General features: G+C 51.0%; 1 protein-coding gene across 2 annotated transcripts; it reads left to right on the plus strand.

The window, feature by feature from the left end:
• The first annotated feature begins 5,530 nt into the window (after positions 1 to 5,530).
• AREG (amphiregulin) lies at positions 5,531 to 15,813 on the plus strand. 2 transcript variants are annotated; one of them, XM_033060618.1, is made up of 7 exons: positions 5,531 to 5,751; positions 6,556 to 6,705; positions 8,607 to 8,783; positions 11,333 to 11,516; positions 11,965 to 12,123; positions 13,633 to 13,735; positions 14,665 to 15,813. In XM_033060618.1, the coding sequence occupies exons 2-6, from the start codon at positions 6,567 to 6,569 to the stop codon at positions 13,718 to 13,720; spliced, it is 747 nt and encodes a 248-aa protein (XP_032916509.1). In that variant the 5' UTR covers positions 5,531 to 5,751; positions 6,556 to 6,566; the 3' UTR covers positions 13,721 to 13,735; positions 14,665 to 15,813. The 2 variants fall into 2 exon arrangements, with proteins under 2 accessions (XP_032916509.1, XP_032916510.1); XM_033060619.1 differs by lacking the exons at positions 5,531 to 5,751; positions 6,556 to 6,705 and adding an exon at positions 7,897 to 8,020.
• The last annotated feature ends 2,328 nt before the right edge of the window (positions 15,814 to 18,141 follow it).

Raw genomic sequence — 18,141 nt, forward strand, 5'->3', positions numbered from 1 at the left:
GAAGCCATGCCAAGCTCCGTGACAGATTTTATTCACCCCACAGCCGCCCTTCCTGCAAATTCATCACCTTGCAAACGAGCTGCTCAGGCTCATGGTCTGAGAATGCAGGAGTCACCGTGCCCTCCCAGGGTTTTGGCAGTGACCTCAGCCCTGACACACTGAGCCCACCGATGGACACGCGGGATCTCTGATTGCACGGCGGTGATCTGGCACTCGTGGGTGGCAAGGAAATGCACTTTGTGTCTCCTGGCATGGGCTTCAGACCCCAATGGTCAGAGAAAGCTGTCCCATGGGTTACAGGGGCAATAGCAACTCCCCCTGGGGCTGTGGGCACAGGCATGGCGGGTCTGTCCCTGGGGCACACACTGGGAGGAGAAGGACCCCGTGTTCAGCAGTGGGGCTGGGACAGAGCCAGCATGAAAACCCCTTTTGTGGAGGCATTGTAAGGTTGAGCACAAGATCACTTGTTGCAGGTCAAGAGGGCCCCGAGCAGCCTCAGCTCTCCTCCTCTCAGTTTCTTCCAAAACAAAGCATTTACTTCCTCTGTGGCTTCATGTGCAGTGCCTAGCACCTGTGAAATGCAGAATCTGGCATTCACAGGGGTCAGGATACTCGAAATGTGATTCCTACATTGTCACTGTAGGACCAGTTCCAAATTTTCGTATGGTATTATGCATTGTTTTCAGCTCAGCTCCTTTGAAGTGTTTTATATTTTATTTGCCACCACTCTGCTAATGGGAGGGAGAAATGGCAGTCTGGCTGCAATTGCTTAGTGGCCTATTTCATGCATGTTAACATAAAATGTCTTTAAATCCTAAAAGAATTTAACTGTAGTCAAACATCATTGAATTTTCTTCCTCTTTTTACACAGAAACACGTTAGTCCCAGGCAACTTGAGGTCTCAACCCTGCCACTGCCAGGTTTCTACCTGTTGAAGCAGACCTCTGCTCTCCTGAAACGTCCTGGTGAAGCCTACCAGAAGAGGAGCCATGCACACACTGGTACAGCAGTGATAATGTGAGACATTTTAGACATTTTAGGAGTGGTGAGGCCTCCTGCCAGCAAAGCACAGCTTTGAGAGGGGGGTGTCTGAGTGCACCTCAAAGCTGAGACTGGGCTTTGCTCCAGAGGGGCAGTGTCGGGCTTGGGCGGACCCAAACATGCCAGGATGGCATCATGGCGTGCCAGTGTAAACTGGGTCCTGTCCAAAGCCTTCAAGAACGGGGTTTTTCCTACATTGGGGCAAGCCTGCCTACAGGAGGAAATGAGCCTGTGCCTAGGAAACCTCCTTGGCAGCATGTGTGTACAATCTTTATGCAAATGAGCCTTTACTCACGCGGTGTCTCAGCAGCCCTGTCCTGGGAACAAGCTGGCCCCACGGTCCCGGGACACATGGGACACACAGGGAAGGGGGACACCAGGTGACACTCGGGGAAGGGGGGACACCAGGTGACACACGGGGAAGGGGGACACCAGCTACTCTACCTGCTCCAGTCCCACTGACAAAACCCTCTGTGACCCCAGCTTCAGCACGCTGAAGTGCTCCAGCTCCAGGACTGACTGATTCCAGCAGCACCTTTCTAAGCCTGCCAAATTCCGTGTCCCTTTGCTGGCACCCCGGTGCAGTTCAGGGCAGCTGGAGTCACAAGGGCACAGCGCTGGCAGTCAAAGGCAGGCACCACCAGCAAACAATGGGATTTCCAAGGGAGCATAACTAACATGCCTGTGAAATGGAGTGTTCTCCTGAGCTTCTTTGCTTGCTCATGGCCTGTGAAAAAATCAAAATCCAGAGTGATCTACGTAATCATTGTTGTGCGTAGGTAGCCTTGCCCGGGCTTTGTGCTGGGGAAAAAACTCAGCTATGGCAAAGGTGAGAGGAAAGGAGTTGCTAATTGCTGTAGGCTTCTCCTGTGATTCATTCTTTCTCCACATACCAAATGACTTCAAGTAGGTAAAGAAAATTCACCACCTGGTGCACCAGTGAGAAGGCACTAGGAAGATCTCAAAGCAAACAAGCTGTACTTCCAGGAGAAAACTCCCAAGCAATCCTCACATGTCCTTTATTTCTCTGCTGCTCTGGACACAACTGGAAATAATCACAGTCTCTGTCACATGCTCCCAGTCCTTATGTGAGGCTGCATTCCCCCAAAACAGGCAGTGCTGTGTAATTTGCTCACAGGATCTGTGCTGCCAGATGAGCTGTGACAGACATCTCCCAGGTGACTTCATACCCCAGCCCCAAGATGAGGAAAGGGCTATAACAAACTCAGTTAGAGTCCCTGCTGCAGATCCATCAGCTCCAACACTCTTTATGTCAGCCACACTTCCATGGCCAGGACCCTTAAAGGCAAGCCCAGACTGTTGCCAATCCATCTACACCACCATACAGTGGCATTTTGGTCTGGGAGGCTTTTCTTAACTGGAAGATTTCTGCTCTGGCTCTTGTTCAGCTCTAAGACACCAGGGCAAAACCACCTCTATTTTCCCAAGAATAGGCATCATTTTTCCAGCAGCTACCCTGCCCACATAACCAGACCCAGTCTCCAGGTCAGTGCATCCTGGGATTGAGCTGGGGCGTCTCCAAACTCAATGAAGTTGTTTGAACAGCTTCTGCTACCTTGGGCACGCTTCACATTCTAACATTTTTTTTCTCTTCTCTTTAGAATGTGGACTTCTTGAGCCCTTGCAGACTGATCCAGTGGCTCCATACACGTTTGGGAGGTGATGAGCTGGGTGCACTCCTCTGCCAGGCACTGTTCTGGGCTGCAATACTGGAGATGCTAGAGAGATGATTGGAGGATTTTGCCCATCTAATAACAGTGTAGTAAGCTGAATATGTAAAATAATGTGCACTGCAGGTGAAGCACTACCATTCTGAAAGTAAAGAGCTACAGGAATGTTGCCAGGTAAATGAGTGTCAGGCACTGGCTACAACAGCTCAGCCTTTGTGTCCTTAGAGGTTCCCATCTAAAGCATCTTCCCCCTTCTGTCCAGTGGCATCAGCAGGGTGGGTTTGCAGTGATGTACTGTTGGGGAGCCTGGCTTGGGGTGCACGTGGGGATAGCCACGAGCCTGCCCTCTTCAGAGAGCCCTGGGACAAGTTCCTGTGAATTGCCTCAGGAAAATAGAAGAAAGGGCAGCAGTTTTCAGTGCAGCATGGCAGGATGTGGTGTTTCAGAGAAGATTGCTAGCTGAGGGACAGCTCCCCATTCTAGTGTAAGTCCAGTATTGCTTCACCCACGTCCTGGCTTCAGGCCCTTAAAATTACTGCTGGGGTCAGGATGTGCCCCCGAGCATTTGCAGGTTGAGCCATTGCACAAAAACGAGTGGGTGAGTGCTGGAGGATGTGTTTGGTCAAAGGAGAGATGTTCAGTGTGTGCTGTGTGAAAAACAGAGCAGCTGAAGCCCAGGACACTGTGCTAACAGCAGGTGACTTCCCAAAAATCTTCCTGGCAGGCAGCAAGATGGCTGTCCTGGGCAGGCTTGCAGCATGCTGCCCCATCCCTGAAGCAAAACCGATGCATGTCCTGCTGAGCTCTGCCACTGAGAGGCAGTGACTGGAGCCACAGCGTGGCACAGGGCGTTTTGCAAATGGTCAGGCTGCCTTCCCCACTGCCTGCCATCCAGGAACACCTGTGGGAAGAAGTGTAAAACCCCACTGCTGTTTGGTTTGGTTTGGTAGCATCACACTCCTTAGCACTGCTGCATGTTTCATCAGATTAAGCACGGATGCTCTGGGTCTCTGGAGTTGATGCTGTCTGAGAAGGTGCCCCTTAGATCTTCAGGAGGGATTGGTTTTTCATTTGTATTGACATAAGTGACAGAAAATTCCACAAAACCTTGTCATCACAGGGCCAGCAGATTCTATTCTTTTTGTTTTTATTCCTTAGAAGACATGCTCAGATGGGGAGTGATGGAGAACACAGAGCACCAGGCAGACTTTCCTGAGGGAACAGTGCATAAATTATTCCCTTTCTGGACGTGCGATCCCTGCTTCATTAAAGTCTCCAGGAAAGGAGCGGAGCACAGGGAGAACGTCACCATCCTATGAAAATGATTCTTTGCTGAGAGCTTTCCAGCAGGGAGGCACAGCCACCTCAACGCCTGCATGTCTCAGAGGCAACAGACTCTGCCAATATCCAGAAAGGCAATATCCAGGCCTTTCCCTTCCTTCCTCCCCAGCACCCTGGCTGTGCACTTTCATGCTCTTCATTACAGCAATCTTGATTTACATCAGCAGGAACCGGAGTCACACATGCCTCACTTCAAAGCTCCCTCCCTGCCTGTGAGGGAGCTGCTGATAGCAGCAGATAGTGGTGTCTGCAGCTCACAAGTGAAGTGAAAGTCTGGTGAGCTGCCCAGACAGACACCACTCCGGTTTGAGTCATTACCCTTTTCCACCTGTTCTCAGCTGGATGGATGAGAAAGGATAGCTCAAACACCAGGTCAGCTGTGCCCGCCCTTGCAAAATAAACATTTGATGTCAGTGAGGAAAATTAATGGGATGGTATTTCAGATACTTCCTTTCCCTTCACGCAGTTCTCGGGGGTTTTATCAAAAGTAAAGAGAGTGAATAAGATCCCAGCAGGCACTCAGACTCTCCTGGAGGAAATGATGTCCAAGTGTGTTCCTCCAAGGCCTGGCAGCTGTCAGCATGGGTGGCACTGCTCCTGCACGAGTCCATGCCTCTGCCCCGGATCATCAGGGCACAGCTGGGAAGTGATGGCTGTGTGCTGGCCACCCCCTACTGCACAAACAAGGACAGGGATCAGAGACACAAGGAGGTAGCAGCAATGTCACCTGGTACTGGGTGCTGCCAGGTGCTGTCTGAGCCCAGGCTGTGCTGAAGGTTTTCAAAATGATGGTTCAGGCCCAGGGAGGACTAGCCAGGCTCCTAAGCCCATCTCGTCTCACTTCACTGCCAGCCTATGGAAAACCAGGTCTGGCCCAGGGCAGGTGCCAAGAGCTGCACCTGTGCATGCACAGGATCCCTGCACAGGATCCCTGCTCATCTGTAAGCTGCAGCCTTTGGGGCAGCTCCCTGCTCCCTGGAAGCAAGCTCCTGGAACAGCCAGAGCAAGGACTGTCTGAGCAGCAGCTCCAGCCTGGGTGTCCTGCCAGAAAACCCCGGGTGCTGCCGGGAGCGAGCGGTGGCTCAGTAGGTGGCACTCTGCATCCACAGGGAACCAGCACCTTCCCAAAGGTGAGCCCTGCCCTTGCAGCCCCAGCAACTCACCCGCAGGCCCTGCTGCAGTGGGGCAGCCCAGGGGGGTGAGCCTTGCACCATACCTGGGGACATCCTCTGGAAGTTCATCCTGGGGACAGCATCCAAGTGTCCTTCCAGTCCTGGACAGCCAAGCTTAGTGCCTTTTCCCTTACAGCACACAGAGGAGCAGGGCTTGTGGCAGATCCCATCCAGAGTGTTCTGAAACATGTGGCCTCTGCAGAGTGTTCTCTCCAAGAAACAGCCAAGCAGGGCTTGGCCAGGAGGCTGCCATTTGGGAAGAGCTCCCCTGATGTCCCACCAGAACCTCTCCCTGTGTAACTGGGTACCCATCACCATCTTGCTGCACTTTCTGGACTCTGAGGAGTTGTGCTGCTTGATGCCAGGCTGCCCCTTCTTCTTCAAGACCACAGGAGTAGCAGGAGGAAGTTGATGAAATGACAGATTCAAAGCATGGCAAGCCAAATTCCTCTGCCTGCTGGCAGTCAGTGAGACGGAGCTATCAGCTGGAGATTGGAGAAGAGCTGGTGAGTCAGCTGCTGGATATGTCGTGTTTGGTCTCTAAACAGTGCAGGTAACACGGGCAATTGCACTTGGGACACTCAACCTTTCCCCGCTAAACCTCTTGCGATTGCTCAGCACTTGGCCAAGTGTAGCAAACGGGACTGGAATGTTCGGTGCTCAGTTTATTTCTCTGACTTAAAAAAAATTAAATGTTCCCAGTGAATCTGATTTTTAAAAAATGGGAGAAATTCAAATGTTTTAACAGCTGAATAAAACAAAATTTGTGGGGAAGCTGTGGTGCCTGGCTGAGGAAGCCAGCCCTGAGCACAGCAGGAGGCAGGATGAGAGGGAGGATTCCTGGCTGACACACCTTGCTTTGGCCATTCTCAAATCACCAACCCCAGGTTTCAGCAGAAGAGACCCCAAACCCCAAACTCTCTGCCTTGGGAGAAACTCCCCTCACACTCAAGTGATCTCTGTGGACTCCGGGCACTGAGAGTTACGGAGGTCCTGCGGGAAGGAGGGGAACTCCCATCCGAGGGGGAAAGGAGTGAAGCCCCTGACTGTCCCCCAAATAGCTCAGGAGCTGCTTGCCGACTGCCTGCAGAGCTCTCTGGCGTGGGGTTGCAGTGATGAGCAGGATTTGCCTTTTCTCTGCTGGACTCTGAAGACAGACACCAAAAACCCCTGAAGTAAAGCCGTCAGCTCATGCCAGCTGTTTCAGACAGTTTCAATTGCACCATGTGCAAAAGGGCTGTCAAAGGTTTGCTGGAGCTGTCTGTGTCAGCTTAACATCTGAGTGACTGATTCAGCATCTTCTTTTCCAGACCTCTTGGGCATGGCCTCTCGGGATTGGCATGACCGGGCAAAGGCACCGGGAGCCACATACCGCGTGTCCCTGTGGAAGAAGGTTCAGTGGCTGAGCCCTCGGTCCAATGACTTGGATCCTTGCCACCAGAGCAAAAGCTTCCTGAGCTGTGAGTAACGTTCTGTCCTCTCTCAGTTAAAAGGTCCAGATCCTCCTTTCCCAGTTCAGCACTGCCACCCGCTGCCCTCCCACCCCACTGTGCCGTGGGACCGGAGCAGGGGGGTACCAGTCCCTTCATCCTTGACCCCTGGGCTTCTCTGGGTTCCCATGCTAGACCAGCACGTTACAACCTGCTGTTTCCTCAAAGAGTTCCCTCTACAACTACCTGAAAGGAGGTTGTAGTGATGTGGAACACCTGGTCGCTTCTGCTGTGCTTGCAGTGAGAGTACTAGAGGAAATGGCCTTGAGAGGAGACAGGGGAGAGTCACATGCGATACTGGAAAAGTGTTTTCACTGTTTAGGTGCTCAGGCACGGGAATAGGCTGTCCAGGGAGGTGGTGGACTCACCATCCCTGGAGGTGTTCAAGAAGCATCTGGATCTGGCGCTGGGCGATGTGGTTTAGGGGTTTAGGGGTTACAGTGGCAGTGCTGGGTTGATGGATGGACTTGGTGATCTTGGTCTCCTCCAGCCTTGGTGATTCTGGGATTCTTCAGCATTCCGATTCCCTCTTCCCCACAGAGCAGCCCGGAGCGGTGGCTGTGGGCAGGTGCCCTCGGGGGAGCTGTGCCCTCGGGGGAGCTGTGCCGCAGTGCCCTGCGGAGAGCCCCGGTCCCTGCCCGGTGGGTGCCACCCCTTACTCAGCCGTTACTCAGCCGCTACTCAGGGCTCACGCCACCACCGAGCCCGCGGGGGCTGGAGGCCGGGCTTACCGCTGGAAAACACCGCTCCGGGAGATGCGGGGAGCATGAAGGGTGCAAAGGAGCACGGAGCCAGCCGACACACAGCTGTGCCCATAGTAAACCCCTGCGGGATCCGGGCTGCCTGGGGGAGCTGGGGTGCGCGCTCCCTGGCAGTGCTCAGGGCCAGGTTGGACGGGGCTGGGAGCAACCGGGGGTAGTAGAAGGTGTCCTTGCGATGGCAGGGAGTGGAACGAGGTGGCATTCAATGCCCCTTGCAACAAAAGACCATGGTGAGACTCTGTTTCTGTACTCCGGGATTCCGTCATTCGGTGACTGCGGGATACCACGCTCCCGCCCCGCTCCGCCCCGTGACGCCGCTGCCCGTCCGCGCCCCCAGCTCCAGCCGCCCATAAAGTGGGCGGCGGCGGCGGGCGGCTCCTCATGGAGCGCTGCGCGCCGCCGGCACCTGTTGCGGTACGGCGACTCCTTCCCCCGTTCGTGCTTTCAGTGTCTCTTGTCCCCACCCGCCCCGGGACGGACGATGCGGGCCGTGGTGCTGATGGCCGCGCTGGCCGTGCTGGCAGGTGCGTGCGGGACGGGACGGGAGACAGCGGGGCTGGCGCCTGAGGGGAGCTGGGGCTCGCGCCTGAGGGTTGGGGGGGAGCTCGCGCCTGAGGGGAGCCCGCGCTCTCGCGTGAGGGGGGCTCGCGCCTGAGGGGAGCCCGCGCTCTCGCGTGAGGGGGGCTCGCGCCTGAGGGGAGCCCGCGCTCTCGCGTGAGGGGGGCTCGCGCCTGAGGGGAGCCCGCGCTCTCGCGTGAGGGGTCTCGCGCCTGAGGGGAGCTCGCGCTCTCTCGTGAGGGGAGCTCGCGCTCTCTCGTGAGGGGAGCTCGCGCTCTCTCGTGAGGGGAGCTCGCGCTCTCTCGTGAGGGGAGCTCGCGCCTGAGGGGAGCTCGCGCCTGAGGGAGGCTCGCGCTCTCGCGTGAGGGGAGCCCGCGCCTGAGGGGCGCTCGCTCGCTTCCCCTGAGGGGAAGGCGCTGAGGCGGATGAGGGAGGGAGCCCCAGGAGAGTGAAGGCGCCCGTGGCGTGTGAGGGGGGCCCGCAGCGCCGCGCTCGCTGGCGACACTTTCCTTCTGTGCCCGGCTCACGGTGCCGTTTCCCCTGCCCTCAAAGCGAACCGTGCGGCCGCCGGGTCCTCGCCCAACGCCACGGAGCTGCAGCGGCACGAGGAGCGGGAGCCCGGGAGCCGCGAGGGCGAGCCCGTGCCGGGCCCTGACTACGAGGAGGATGAGGAGGAGTACGAGGAGGCGCCGCCCGTCCACCAGTACATCGTGGATGACTTGATCCGAGGTGAGTCGGCGGCGCTGGGGCTGGCATCTCGCAACTTGCGAGTCCCGACTTACGCCTTTTCTTTCTTGTAAATGCTGCTATGCTTAGCTCGTGGAGTATGGAGCAAAAACGTGCTTGTGCTTGAAGCTGCTGCTTTGGAAATAGCTGTCAGGGGTGGAAAGCGGGCGTGATTGTGCCCAGGGTGCGTGGAAGCTACAGGCTATCTGGTATGTAGCTTTATCTGCTGATAAACCTTACAGGAGGGCCGTGGTCAGGGAGCGACCACCTGCTCAGTGTAGAAGCATCAATGGAGTTTACAGGTGCTGTTTGGCCCTAGAGGTTTGTTTTACATCCAGTTGTCTGCCTTGCTCCAAGAATTTTCTGATGGTCTTTAGTTTCTGATGGTGGCTTATTTGGCTTGGAGTCAACTGAAATTTTCTTGGGAAAGCAGACACTTAAATCCCTTAAGTGGCCGCAGGAGAGTTTGTTAAGCATCTTTAGGGCAATGCTTCACTGTCAATAGCTGTTGTGTGTATTTATTGTAATTTGCCCGCTTGCTGAGCTAGGAGATCTGAGCAGTCTGCCTTACTGTGGGAATGGGAGTATTTTGTTGGTTCTGGGCTACGTGTAGTTGCAGTGCAAGCCAGGTATCTGCAAGTGATTTCAGCCTCAGTAGGTGTGAGTAGGCTGGCCCTGCTGCCTCCAGGGTGGATCTGACTACTGGTTTTCCTGCAGAGGCACCCTGAGACTTGAATGAGACTGAAGGACCTCTCAAACAAAGTGGGACCACGCTCTGTGTGGTCACTTGAGGGGATCTGCACACTTGTGCTTGAGCTCTCCGTGGAGATGTGTGGGGGCAACGCGCCTGTTGGTGTTGTTGAGCAGTTCAGCCTGTAACACGACTGGCTTGGTGACTGCACAGAAACCAGACTTGTTACCTAAGGTGGTTGGGTTGTAGACCAGCTCTTCTGCTTGGCATGGGGTTTATCTGTGGGTAAACCTTGAAGCTGTTATGATTCAGCTGTGGATGGCTTTCCTGGCCATGCAGCCTGCAGACAGGGACACAGATCAAGCTGACAAGGCGAGCCTGGGAGAGGGAGGAAGGGAAGCGGGCTCAATTATGAAAGCACGAACCTAAAGATCAAGTCAGACGGGACAGAACGGGGGCCTTTGACTGTCAGGAGTGAGCTCGCACTTCCAGGCACAGGAAACCTTGCTGCAGGAACCGTGAACCTCGTTTACATATTAATATAGCTCATACCATTTTAATCAGACTTCTGGTTGCTGAAGGCATTTTTGCTTTTAAGTAACTTCAAGCCAGGCTTGTTGCTCTGGAAGTGAAAATGATCAGCTGTCTAGACAACAGTGAACTACACCTTGTTTCTTTGTACGGGCTCTTGGCACCAGAAATACAGGGTGAGGAAGTAGTTAGATCCAGTTGTGCCCCATTGTGGTGATTGCCTGTATGCATAGAGCTGTGGGTAGAATATTAATCTTCCAAAAATGGTGTTCATTAGGTCTTCAGAGCACAAGAGCAAAATTGGAGCTTGTTGTGCGTAGCTCTGCTGCTTGTCAGGGCCCATTTAAATCCCTGGGGTAACTGTTACTCCGCAGTGTTGCACTGCCAGGGCGGTGTTAGGGCCAGCTGTGTGGGGAGCAGGTTCTTGCGGAGACTTTGTGCCAAATTAATCCAAACTAGCCCTACTGAACTTTGATTGCTGCATGGGGCACTCTGGAGCTTCTGACCCTTAGTGGCTGGTTTGTTCTCCTCAGCGAAAGGAGTGTGATTGCCCTTGCTGAAATCCAAGGGCTACTAAGTCACCAGGATTTTCAACCACACTCTTCTAGAGGTTTGTCTTAATTGAGATAATGAGGGGCAGCAGTAAGCGGCAGAATAAGTGGTGTGACTGTCATGGACTCCTGCCTTCACGCCTTCCCTGCGCTCAGCATCTCTCACAAAGTAGGAGAACTGGAAAGGAACTCTCTCCTTCTGAAGACAGCTCTGCAGGTTGTCTAGGAGAAACAAGTATGCCAACCGGGATAGCGAGCTGCTTTGCCTCGGCAAGTGCCCAGGACTATGTAGCGAGTTAGAGTGCCTTTCATCACTGATGCAAATGGGGAGTTTAGAGACGTGGAGCTGTTAGCCTTGTATCCGAGGCCATATACACTAGAGAATGGCTTGGCTCAGCATGAACTCCCTGTTCTTTACAGGCCTTTGCTTGAAGCTGTGCTGCTGCACTCAAGTGTCTGGTGCTGTGGAATGCTGCAGTCCTGCATCTCTGCTGCTCTTCATCCTTGGTAGCTCTTGGCTCATCTGCTCCTGCTGCCTCTGGTGTGCACGGCACAGGACTTAAGGGTAGCAGGGTTGTGCTTTAACGAGCTGCTGAGCTTGCTGCCTTTGTGCTGGGTGTGAGGTGCCCAGCAGCATTCTCACTTGTGTCCTGTGCTTCCTGGTCACGGATTCTCCTGTGGTGATGGTCCTCCCTGCTCTCATCGAGCTCTTTAATTCAATTTCCTCAGAATTGTGCTTTCTAGCACTTTTATACCAAGTCATCGTGTCCCTTTTTCAGTTGAACCTGTGGTTAAACCCAAGCCAGCAAAGAGGGGGGGAGAGAAGAACGCTGGCAAATCAAGAAGGAAGAAAAACAGAGGGAAAAACAAGAAGAAAGGCACTCCCTGTGAAATGGAATACAAAAACTTTTGCATCCATGGAGAATGCATTTACCGAGAACATCTCCAGATGGTGACCTGCAAGTAAGTTACTTGTACCTTGTGAGTTAGGTGTCATTACCATGAGCCGGTGGCATGTGAGGGCTCAGAGGAAAAATCAGTGTCACCTCGGTATAGATCCATCTCCTGCTGTATTTTGACTGAGAATCTCTGCCATGTAACTTAAGTGATGATGGAATCTGAGATGCATAACAAGCCACTGAACTCATCAGTTGGTCATAAACTCAAACCAAAAGAATGAAAAGGCGTGTCTTTCTGGAACATCACACCCAAACTAATCTCGACTTGTTGAAATGCTGACAAACCTTGTGCTAGAGCAGTGACTGCATTTCACGAACATGCTCTGAAGTGAGCATCTTGAGATTCATGGGAAACTCGGAAGATGTCTAAGTCAGGTCTGAGTATGTGTGGGTGTCCTTGGCTCCAGACAGCACAAGAGCTGATAAGAACTTGTGTTAATATTTACTTGCAGGTGTCATCAGGATTTTTTTGGTGAGCGCTGTGGTGAACAGTTCATGAAGACTCAAAGGAAGAATGATGTGGCAGACTACTCAAAGACTGTGTTGGTAGTGGTAGCTGTCCTGCTCTCCAGCGTCAGCTTCATTACTGTACTTATCATTGTGATAGTGCAGTAAGTATTGCCCTGTTTGGTGTTTGTCTCCCTTAAGGGTGAGCCTGTGCCCCATAACCCCAGAATGTGCATGGCCCATCTGCATTACCTTTGTGAAAAGCATCTGCAAAGGATGAGTTCTTATCCCAGCTGGGATATGCCTGGAGGGTAGACTCAAGGTCTGTGACCCTTATATTGTAAACCAAGAACCTTTCTGCTCTTGCTCCAACCAGGGTAGTCAGGGTGCTGCAGAACATCAGCAGGAGGCAGGAGGAGCGTTAATGCTAAGGCAGCAGTGCCTTCCCTAATCCTTGTGGAGACACCTGCAAGCAGCAGTGGCTTTTGCAGTAGCCTCATGCATGGCTGTTATCCAGCAGCTGCATCCACAGGTGGAGCGTAGGGAATGGTGCTCTCAGGGTCTGCTTGCTAGTGGATGTTGCTGGGCTTAAATGCTTACTTGGAGGAAAGCAAATGGGGAGACAAACGCTGCTGGTCCCAAATACTGCTTGCTGTTAATATGAAGGGAACACTATCTCAGCTGAACCAGGTGCTGCAGTTCAGTGTTGTAGGTTGTCAGAATCAGGAGTCCTGTTGAGAATAAATTCCAAGAGCTTTTCTGGGTATGCATTTCAAACCATGTAACAAATGGAATATTGGAACAGTACTGCAGGTCTGTCACTGCAGCTCCAGCACTGTAGGGCTTAGGATATTATGGAAACTCAAAGGCTCAGTCTAATTTTAGATCTTGATGAAGCACATCATCTGAATTGGGTACATACTGTGCCTTTTCCTGCAATTCAGGAAACAAGGTATGCCTTTGTCATGTCAGTGTTGCTTCATATTTAACTCTGAACTTGAAGAATGCTGGGATGAACACTTGTTCTCTGAACACTGCCTCATTCCTTGATGCTAGGAGAGATAACCAGTTCTGTAGTGCTCTAAGAGCAAATGAATATTGGTACCTTCCGAAGTCCTTTTGCTTCCTGTTCTGAACTCACAAGGTGGGAGCATGCTAGTCTGTACCCTCATCCAGAGAAGCTGCTTGGGATAGTCACTAGAAAACACTAGAGAAATTGAGGGGAAATCAGTAAGGGGCTTCCTTATTATGTACTCAAGGGACAGGGACTAGATTTGAAGCCTGCAGGGCTCTGCTGTGGAGAGGAGGAAGGCAGTATGGTCTCTGCAGCTAGAAGCTAAAGCCCCTAGGAAATCTGTCACGCAGAAAATCTGCTGGTGCTTTGCTCAGTCCCAGCAATAACCTCTCTTCATCTTACTCCCTAATCTGGTTTAAGTCAAGAGGCTCCATCTCTGTGAGGTGCAGGTGTTGAGATATAGTTTGGGGATTCCTCGATTTTATCAGAAGATACTGCTTGATGCTGAATGCTTAAAAACTGTCTTGATTGAAACTGCCTGGAGTTGCTTGAGGATTGAAAGAACATGAATATAAGTGCTGCAGAGGATGGGGAGGCTGATGACAACAGGGTCTGCATCAGGGTGCAGAATTATCTCTCATGTGCTGTAATTCCACAGGGTCAGGAAAAAGTGTCCTCAGTATGAAGAGAAAGAAGAAAGGAAAAAACTCCGACAAGAAAACAGAAATGGCCATGTTGGCGTGTAAATGGGGAGAAAGCAGGTATGAGTGCTGGCTTCAGACACCATTCAGCCCTTCTAGGCTGTGTGGGAATTGCATGCTTCTTTTGCAAAGCTAGTGTTTGCTTTCAATGCTCCTCGTCTCTCCAAACACATAGGTTACATGTGATCAGCTGGCTTGGTTTTCTGGTTTCTCAAACCCCCTTGGCTTGTATAAATTCTTCAACTGCTCTGTTACATTTTTGGCTGTGTTAAGGACCAAGTGAGGATGGGAAGCTGTACTAAGTGTAGCTATGAAGAAAAAGTCCTGAATATCTGGACAGAGGCAGATGTAGTGCAGGAAACAGTGGCAGACTTCAGTCATGGAAGATGGTGCCATAGCATCATCATGTCTTGGAAGAAAAGTGCCAAGCATTTTCATATCTTTGCTGCAAGGAGAGCTTGAGGAAGTTTCTGGTGCTCAGAAGCTGTGGACCAAAAGAAAGCTGTGAATTCAGTGAGCACCACAGATAGCCTCTCAGTCAAGTTTGATACTGCCACAGCAACTGAGGCCCAAAGTTCCCTGGCATAGGTGGATTCTTCTGGGAGTGATCCAGTGGATTTTACTGAGCAGACAAGTTGGTCTCTGCTGAGGCCAAGTGTAACAGCAGACTCAAGGACCATTACTGAAAAGCAGTTACACTACAAGCTGAGGAGGAAGCAGTAGAAGATAGTTGTGACAAATTCTGGCAGAACTGTGAAGTTTTGCTTTGCCACATGTCAGTTATAGGTATTTTCTAGCTTTGTCCAGTGACAAGCAGAGGGTTTTGCTCAAAGCTTACATGAAGCTGAGGAGTATCTGACAGAGTGTCCTCTGGCAGAGGTGTGTGCACATCCTTAACCTGCCTGCCTTGCTCGTTGGTTTGCCACGGTGCTAGCACAGGGTGCTTGTGTCTCAGCTGGTGTTTAACGTGCCTGGTCTGCCCGTTACAGAACAATTCTGAAGTGGCCATTGCCAAGCTGCGGGGTACCTCTGGCTACCTGACACATCCACCTGGACACTGTGGGCTGGAGCTGTTGCCACTAAGCCCTGATTCATCAAGAGAGAGGCTGCTGCAACATGTCAACAGATCAGTTGCTGAGGAAACCAGTTATCACTGCAACTTGGCACAACGATGTGGAAGGAGGTGGCTCGTTGGGGGACAGGACCTGTTGTCAAGACCTGCTAGAGACTACTGCTGCTGAGCCTTCTCTCTGTGTGCTAGAGCTCCAGTCTTGGCTGTTGTGTGGATGGACTTTGTTCTCTTAGCAAGTCTCCTTTGGCAGCTCTAGCTCTAAGGGGGAGAGCCTGTTGCTGCTTTCAGGAATGGATGGAAGGGAGAAAATTCTCTTCCTTCCCTCTACCAAAGTGAAAAAGGGAAGAGGTTGGGGTGGCTTCTCTCCCTAGACTTCAGTGGATGAAAAACCTAATTGTGTTGTCACTGTGCTGCCTGTCCATGTTGGCTTCCAAGGGCTTCATCTGTAGTGGTGACTTGCAGGGTGTTGGTGACAGGTGTTTGTCAGCCACACCTGGGTTCTGTTACTGTGTGTGTGGAAGGGATCCCTCTGAGTTCTGTAGGACTCATGGTATGAGTGGAGCTGTTCATTCGTGTGTGTGCTAGCCTGAGTTCAAATTAGTCTCCTCAGGATGCTGAGACAGTAGGTGCAAGACCTGAAGCTTTGCATCTAAGGGAAAAGATCCATGCTCAAACCACCTGATAAGGCTGGACCTATCTTTTGTAAACACAAAGCTACTTCTGTTAAACAGATACTTGTTGCTGCTTTAAGCAGTGCTTAAATATAAAATGCTTGACATCAGATCCCATCACTTGAACTTGACTAAGAACCTGTTCCTTTGAAGAATTTAATTCAGGCACTGATGCTTTGCAAGCAGTGGACTCTGGTGCTCTACCTTCAGGTGTGAAGAACTCATCTTACCTCAATCTTTTCTGACCCAGGTGTCCTTGGTTTCTTAACTGTCCATGCTGTCTTGAGCACAGAGGATTATTTGAGTTCAGTTTCTTCTTGGAAGAGTGGTTGTGTTCTGTATAAACAGAGCAGAATTCTTCTGGTAGCAGAGAAACACCATTTATTGTAAAGTTGTATCTGTAAATGTGTAAATATTTATTATTGTATTTAATATTTAATGTTTCCATAACAAACATATTTATTTTATAATTAAACTTTTTACATAACCTAATCATGGTAAGATTTTTTTCTTGCTCTCAGGAGTACATGTAAACACTTGAAATTAGAGTTTGGTTTCTCCTCAAAGCAAGAATTTCAACACTTGGGAGCACGAGGTACTGCTGTGAAGAACTGCAGCCATGTGTCAGGCATGGGCTTGGTGCTCTTACAAGAGTGTGAGCTGTTTGTAAACAAAATGTACAAGTGCAAGTACCTGTTTGGGTAAGAGATCTGTTTCATTCAGCTGAAAGGGATCTTCAGTTCCTGAATTAGGGAGAGGCCATCTCATCAGCACTGGAACTTGAGACTGAGGTTTGAGCAGATGTTGTAGCCCTTTGCACTTGAGTCAGGAGTTGGAATATTGAATGGCAAGTGTCTTTGATCTCTGTGCAGTCAGAGAGAATGTGGACAGCAGCTTGAAACCTGGTCTTAAATAAATGAGGAAAAGCAGCATAGCCTCAGGCCTAAGCAGAAAGGGAGTCTTGGCCTCCACTCTCTGCTTGGAATTTCTTTTCTTCCTTGGTTTTTTTTAGTCCAACTATGTGCTGATGTTCCCTCAAATCACTTCAAGCAGTGAACTGGGCTCTAATGTCTGAGTTCTCTGAAAAAGAGTTTGAAGGAGGAGAATTTGGCTTTATATGGTTAAAAAGAAGAGGACGGAGAAGATGGTTTTGAGGCCCTTTTTCCATCAGCATCTTCAAAAGGTATGGGTGGCTGGGGCTCAGCTTGAAGGAGAGCTGAAGAAACAGCCCAGCTATGAGTTTAATTAGGATGCAGGTTGTATACGCAGTGTGGGACTGGAGCTTAGTGCTGCCTGGAGTGGCTGAGATGCCTTGGCCTCCTAAGTTGGCCAGGGAGTTCCCAGGCTCCGAGAGCAGCCTGTATGGTATGTAGCTGAGGTACAGGTAGGGGATTGCAACATCTCTGGGGAAGATTGCAAGACTTCATTCCAGGGAACTTGCTTCATTACCAAGGTAAACAGCATTTCTCCAAGTGGCTTTTCCACAGACATTTGCTATTAGAGCTCTGGCAAGAAAAGCTGTTTCTGTCTGTCATGCCAAGATTTTTTTTTGTTTTGGAGTAAACAAGCTTGATCTCAGTGGTAACCAAGCCATGGCCTAGTGAGACTGGGGATGGATTGTAATTTCTTTCTAAAAGCCATTAGACTCTTTTCCAGAAACGTTTTTCTCTCTTAGTCTGCATTTTGAGGGAGGTAACAAGTTTACTTGTTGGGCTAAATCAACACTGGGAGGGTAAACAGCTGTCCTCCCTCTTCCCTCCTCACCTTCTAAGCCTGGCAGGCTGAAGCTACCATTGCAAGTTGTAGATTGCATCTGTTATGTACTTTTAATATCCTGATTTACTAAGTGAGCTGGGAAGTATTTTCCAAAAATTGCGAGTTAGGAGCTGGAGCAGCAACAGCGGAGAGCAGACTTCATTGAAGACTTGCTCCTCTCTAGGGATTTAGGTTACAGCCAGGTTTTCTGAGAGGTGGTGTGGCCAGCAACTCTATGCAGAGCTCTTTGTTGTGCGTTGCTCCTGGGCAGTCACATCCAGCACTGCTGTAGCTCTTGCTAGCAGAGCTTTGCTGTGCCTAAGAGGTGATGCTGTCTCATGCAGGGCAGGGAGCTGCCAGTGTTCCTTGTGGTGGCTTGTTGAGCACTTGGAACTGTTTTCTGTGTTTGGGAAAGTGAGTGCAGGGAACTGAGGGCAGATCTCACTGTCCATCAGTGGCATAGGTAATGAGAAATCCAGAACTGATGTATGCAAGAAAGTAAAAATTCCCTTCATGATGCTTTAATCAATTACAAGTTCTAGCAAGCAGTAATGTGTTTTTTCTACTACGGCCCTGGCTAATAACAGCCTGCTCCAAGCTTCTGAGCAGAAGTGTGATGCACAAGCACTGTCTAGACCTATCGTGTCCAGTGGGCTGGTTACTTAAAGGAACCCACAATAGATGGGTGGAACTGTGTGTCTGGAAGTCTCTCTTGTTGTCCAAGGATGCTGTGCTTATGTGACAAGAAAATCTGATTTGCTGCAAGGCAAGGGCAAAGGTAATTTTTATTGTTGATCCTGCACAGCCAGGTCTGCTCTTCAGGACGTACCTCATCTGGCTTTTGACTATCTCCCCTCACCAGGGAGTTACCTGGGTTTCACTGAGCACACCTGGATTTCTGGTCACACATTAATAAGTTAACACCTCCAGATTTTTCTTGAGCTTCCATTGACAATGCTGTTTCGAGA

Source organism: Catharus ustulatus, chromosome 5 (assembly GCF_009819885.2).
Source record: "Catharus ustulatus isolate bCatUst1 chromosome 5, bCatUst1.pri.v2, whole genome shotgun sequence".
NCBI classification, from domain to species: domain Eukaryota; kingdom Metazoa; phylum Chordata; class Aves; order Passeriformes; family Turdidae; genus Catharus; species Catharus ustulatus.

Bases quoted from the DNA above. Each gene is read 5' to 3' on its own strand.
- AREG (XM_033060618.1), top strand. From the start codon at position 6,567: ATGGCCTCTCGGGATTGGCATGACCGGGCAAAGGCACCGGGAGCCACA. The intron at 8,784-11,332 runs GTGAGTCGGCGG...TCCCTTTTTCAG, and splicing joins CGTGGATGACTTGATCCGAG to TTGAACCTGTGGTTAAACCC. The intron at 12,124-13,632 runs GTAAGTATTGCC...GTAATTCCACAG, and splicing joins CTTATCATTGTGATAGTGCA to GGTCAGGAAAAAGTGTCCTC.